General features: G+C 34.6%; 1 protein-coding gene across 4 annotated transcripts in view; it reads right to left on the minus strand.

The window, feature by feature from the left end:
- Positions 1–6,000, minus strand: part of SFSWAP (splicing factor, suppressor of white-apricot family) — a 50,969-nt gene that overhangs the window by 40,219 nt on the left and 4,750 nt on the right. For all 4 annotated transcript variants that reach the window (XM_010289870.1, XM_010289868.1, XM_010289871.1 and 1 more), the window contains exon 4: positions 3,894–3,979. In XM_010289870.1, the coding sequence (XP_010288172.1) occupies positions 3,894–3,979 (86 nt within the window). The remainder of the gene's footprint in view (positions 1–3,893; positions 3,980–6,000) is intronic.

Below are 6,000 nucleotides of genomic sequence, written 5' to 3' on the forward strand. Positions count from 1 at the left end.
AAAAAACAGTCCCAGTCTTCCCTAGCTGCCCATTCATTTCATTTTGCAAGATCCTCTCCTCCCATCAGGACAACTATTTTTGCCACTGCACACCAAACTGAAGACGGGAACAAATCCTGGTTGACTTTGGTGTAGCAAAAAAATTATTTTAAGCCAGGCACATTACATACCCATATAGACACTTCTGCTGGCACAAGACAGGAGACAGATGTGTTTCTTGACACAGCAGTGCCAACTTACAGTGGTCCTACCCTACAATACCTCAAGGTGCTCTGAAGACTCAACTTATATGGTCCTCTTCCCAATGGTGGTCCTTTATTCTGTTACTACTGCATGTGCAATATCGTTCCTGAACTAGAAAAGCTTGTTATTATGCATTTCCTTGGAAGGAACATGTTGCATCTTAAGATCGACAAAAGAATTACAATTCTTATGTGCTGTCACATACCCATAAAGAGTCACTGAACACTTTACCAATAAAAGAAAAAAGTAAATTAATAAAGTTAAGCAGCATCCACACATTTCTACTCCTGAAATCCCATCTAAGGAGCACTGCTGTATCAAACCCAAGAATTGTAAAGAACAAGAATATAGTTCAAGAATGCATGAACTTCACCATTCACTGTCTTTGATTTCATACTCTGATAGCTCTGTTTTGTCTTGTGCTCAATAAACTGTAGAAACACATACTCTGTGTGCCTATAAAGACTGAAGTGTCACATTAATGATTCGTTTTAGCTTTGCATTTTTATTGATCTGGATACAGAAGTATGTTGCAAACCTCAGAAAATGTTCTTCAGAAGACTGGAAGCACATGAGACAGTGGTGCTCTATTTAGAGAAAAAAGCCTGAATGTGATCACACAGCACATTTTTAGGAATTATTTTCAGCTGATTGGATCCTTTACTACAACAGCATGTTCAATATAGAAAATAATTAGTTGTTTCAAGTTTTACTTGTCCCTCTAAAACACTACCAGAGATTATTTTAATTAGAGGCAATGAAGTTCTCAAGAAACTGCTAACATTTTGTGCATTGCCAGTTTCATTATTTAATCATACATGAAGTTTCTCTATTTCTGCAGTTCTTATGCAGAAATACAAAATACACTTAAGGCTGAGAGATTCATAAACACAGCTGCAAATCAGCAAGGAAGCTCAAAAAAGATTGTATCTGAAATTACTATGTGTTCTTGAATTTGAAACTGTTACCAATATAACCTCTGGAAAACAGGCACTATGAATATTAATATGCTTTTAATTGACTTCTAAGATTACTAACACCACTGATCTACAAAACTTTAGTAACTTTACAAAGTGAAAAACATTAAATGGCAAACAGAAATGCAGATATAGACATATTCTAGTTTGCTATTACATTTAATAAAAACACTAAACATTTAAACTGAGAACTGTTAAAACTTCTGAAAGAGAGTACTTGCCAGAGCAGAGAAAAAACCCTTCTGAAAAATACTACAATGAAATAAGTGCTATCGTCTAGTCAGATATTCTGTTCCAATTTTTAATTAGTATTGTAATTAAAAGTTTTTCATAAGTGAGTCTCCTTTACTGCAAGTTAAACAACTATCCACCAATCTTCAGTAAGCCTAGAATATAATTTTAATTCTTATGTTGCCTCTCAGTATTCTCATCTGGAGGAAACAAAGCAATTTTCAATCTCCCCTCCTAAGTTTAACTGGTAATTTATTCTTACAGCCCACTTCCATAGCATCCATGCACTTCTTAAAATGCAATGGTTACGAATGGTCCTCTTTGCCCATAACCCTATGATATCAACAGTTTTAAACAGTGGAAGACCTCCTGCATCCTCAATACAACTCTTCCATGTTAAGTTCCAGAATGACATCACTGCAGCAGTTGCAGTTGCCATATGCTGAACATTCAACAGCTCACTACAGCCTCTGGATCTTTTTGCAGTAGTGTTGCCTAACTACTTAGTCTTCATTTAACATTTGTACTTTGGATTGCTCTGTATTACAGGAACTATTTTATATCAGTCTTTATTGAACTATACCTTGCAGATTGTGAACAAAGTCTCCAAGTTAGCTCATTCTCAAATTTTATCTTATTTCCAAGCACTACAGTTTCCTCCTCAAAATGATCCAAAGTTTACAAATGTTCTCCCCCTGCCATGACCATCAATGACTGCCATGTCTTTTTCTCTAAATGTTAATTAGCAATAAACTGAGGAGAGACCTAGAACACCACTCAGTCATTTCCACAAATCAGCAACGTGGATCCAATCACTTGTGGATCAACATAATGGCAATGGAATTTAAGAGGTATTTCTCTCTCTCGCTCTCTTTTCTTTTTGAAAATGGGAACAAGGTAGAATGAGAAATATTTTTTAAACATGCCCGTAAAACCCTACCAATAATTTACTAGGCTTCTATCCTTCACATCAATTAAATTAAAAAATATAGAATAAATACATTTAATGGCAAAACTGAATGACTCGACTAGAACAACAACAAATGAAGGCTTACCAAAAAAAAATCCCTCACAATTCCCAATCCAAGGTCAAGTATACATTGTTTTCAGAGCTCTGTCTAGCACCAAACGTTTTGATTTAAAAAAAACAAAACCAAATATGCCCACGTTTGCTTTCTGTTTCTGAACTACAGTTCAATAGCTGATTGAGAAATTACTTCAGTAAGGCCCATGCTGCATTCTGCAACTTACGTGTAAAATACGTCTTAAGTTTCAGAACAAAATTCCAGCAAGGCAGCTATCTAAAACAGCAAACGTCCTTTTACCAGCAGTTATTTTTTGAAAACAGCGTTCAAATGCTAAATAAACAGCTCCTCGCTGAGAACTCAACTTATTCTAAGACTACAGGATAACTCATAATTTAAAGGCAATAATGTATAAAAAAATCTTCCCTGAAATCAGAAGTTGGTTTGTAGGCACTTCTCTAACGAAGCGTATTACAAGATTGTAAAGAAAAGTAGAGGAAATAATATTAGAACAAGCTGCACATTAGATTTGCTAAATAGCTCTTATTTCATATAAAAAAACAACAGAATAAAGAATTTTCAGTTAAAAGCTAATGAAGTAGAAGAACACTCTTACACAAATACCCTGTGGTCACTGTTAGTTATTCTAACAGAGTGCTTTGAATCTTTACTGGCCAAGGTTATCAAGTTGAGAAAGCAGCCCAAATATACATTATCACTTCCATGACCACGGTGTAGGAGAAAAACTATCATCTGACTTCCCAGTATCTTTTATGAAACTTGAAATAAATTGAAAATCCTCATGGTTACAACTGTACTCAAGCAGGTTCAGCTCCCTTCAGGAAAAATACACAAGCTGCAATTAATTTTGCAGTTTACTATGTAGCAAATTCTGGTAACATCACATGAAGCAAAGAGTTTCTACATGCTTATACTTTCAAGTTATTTCAGAATCTGCTAGAAATACTGCTTTTCTCCTTGAATAGGCTAGTCTTAAACACAGCCTTTGTATTTGATCACTTCCTAACCCCTTCAGATTGGGACACAATTAAAAAGAATCTGGAGAAAAATCCTGAACAGAAGAACGCTTTGTATTTGGAATGTCAACCTTGACTTCTCAGTAAGTAACCACTCCAAAAACAATTGGGTTTTTTCCACATTATTTAAAATAATATCACAAATGGCACTATATACAGTTAGCATAAGCACTGCAATAATTTTAGTATGAAAAAGAAGATTCAAGAGAGTTGACAGAACTCAAGAACTCAAGAAAGAACATCTGATATTAAGCTACTATTTTATAATAATTTAAAATGTACCACACTAAAGTTAATGGAAAAAAGAAATAATCAGTAAAGAACCATTAACTCCTTGAAAATTGACAGACATCTAGGTTGTGTTACATGTATACACATACCAGTTCCACATCAGAAGGTACATTCAGTCCCGGAGGGGCAACAAAAGGTTCTTCATTTTCTTCTACATTTTCTGTCTGAGCTGTTTCTACAAGAAATGACAGAATAAAATACTGTAGGACAAAACATGTCAAAGTACCCAAATGTTAACAAAAAATTATTAAATTATATCTAAAAGGATGTGCAATCAAGGTATTTATCAAATGAAACTATAACCACCATTTGCACTGAAGACATTTAAATACGGTTCCTCTCCCTGGTGTTCTGTGTAGTTTATACAATCTTAAATAAACTAAATCTTAATAGAGGTATTAGGAAGAATAAAACCCTATGAACCTTAGCCCTGATTACAGTGCTGGAGACAAAAAAAGTGTCAAATCAAATAGAAAACATCCATTTTCATTAATACTACTTTTTGTTTTCACAAGAAAACCCATACAAAATTAAGGAGAACCATTTTCCATGCACTGGGTGAATCCTTTCCTAACAATTATTACAATATTACAGATATCCAGTATCTCTAAAGCTGTTAAGACCCATACATCTGGTCTATGTGAACTCACTTCCCTGTTAATCAACCATTTCAGCCTATGCAAACAAGCCTAAGTACTTTCATCAGCTTCCTAACCCTAATGGAAGTTGTACAGGAATGCAACAGGGAGGCTAAAATCCACTTTCATCACCTACAGAGATAAACCAGTAGTTGCCTTAATAATCAATTAAAATAAATGCTGCCATTCATCTGTGAGTTCAGTCTCAAGTTGGTGCAGTTCCTTTTACATCAAGTTTAACATATCCAAATATTTAACAGATTTATCACATGAACTACTCATCTAAAGTAGTTATTCTTTTAAAAAGGCCAATTTGTATTACATTCTGTTACTTGGTACACCAGAAATGTTCCTCTGAAAATCTCTTGCTTTATAAATTTTTATAATAATTGAAGTGGAAAGTTTACTTTTTAAAGTAACATTTAGTGTTATCTATTCTGCTATCTCTAAGAGAAAATGTAGTCCAGTTCTACCCTAACAAATTAGATAGCACAAGCTGCATGGAAACCTGACTATGGGAACTATGGACACAAGACAGCACAACACCCTAATCATGCATGAGATGTTGTAGCCATTACTATATACAAGCTCTTATCCATGCAAGAAAGTTAATTTTTTTGTTGCTATCTGGTAGGTTGTTTTTTTTAAAAAATGAACTCAAATAGTTTAACTCCACAAAGGCACACAGAAATTTTAGCATCAAAGAAAGGAGGAAGCAGCAGCAGAAGCAGCAGAATAGGACTGTTTCTTTTGGCTGCAGCTCCAGCTAACACTTGAATTGTTCACAGTACTACAGCCTGTAATTCACATTACTGTTATCTGCATCTTCCAATACTGGATTTTACTCTACTATGATTTATCAGAAATGAATGTTACGAATTTATAGTCCTGCATTATTGGAAATTGTTAAGATATAGCAATCTATTAAAAGATTGTACAGCTCAACTACAGTAAAACATAATACCGATGTTTCCCTCTCACTTTTGCCCCAAGTACTTTTCCCTCAAATGCTATCAAAGTGTTACTAGAAAATGCCCCTGTGCTATCCACCATTACTGAAAATTTTCTAGAAGATAAGTTTGGTAAGAAAGCTCACAACTGAGACAATGTTCCAATGACTGCTATGAGGATCTCTACTTCTCAGCAGCAGCACTGAGAATTCTCACATCACACCGCAAGAGTTTGTAATAGCTTAGCATGACACTTCCATGCTGCATCAAATATTAAATAACTAAATATTAACTTGTTGGAAGATTGGGTAGTTACATCTCTCTTTGCCAATGACTAGGTCGTCACATTTTAGCATTAGTTCTAAAAATATGACTGCATTAAGACTGAAACACATTATTCTAGATATCTCATCATTCTAGGAAAGAAAAATAATGTGAAGCAACCCAGACACAACTCAAACTCATGACAGCTCTTTTACCAAATGAAACTGAAATTTTTATTTATTCCTTATACACTTGATCAAAGGTAGATTCCGTAACATTATAGCACATTTTCACACAGTTTTGCAAAGGTGTCCTACAATACAGACACCCTATAAGGTTCAGCA

Source organism: Phaethon lepturus, unplaced genomic scaffold (assembly GCF_000687285.1).
Source record: "Phaethon lepturus isolate BGI_N335 unplaced genomic scaffold, ASM68728v1 scaffold4886, whole genome shotgun sequence".
NCBI lineage: Eukaryota > Metazoa > Chordata > Aves > Phaethontiformes > Phaethontidae > Phaethon > Phaethon lepturus.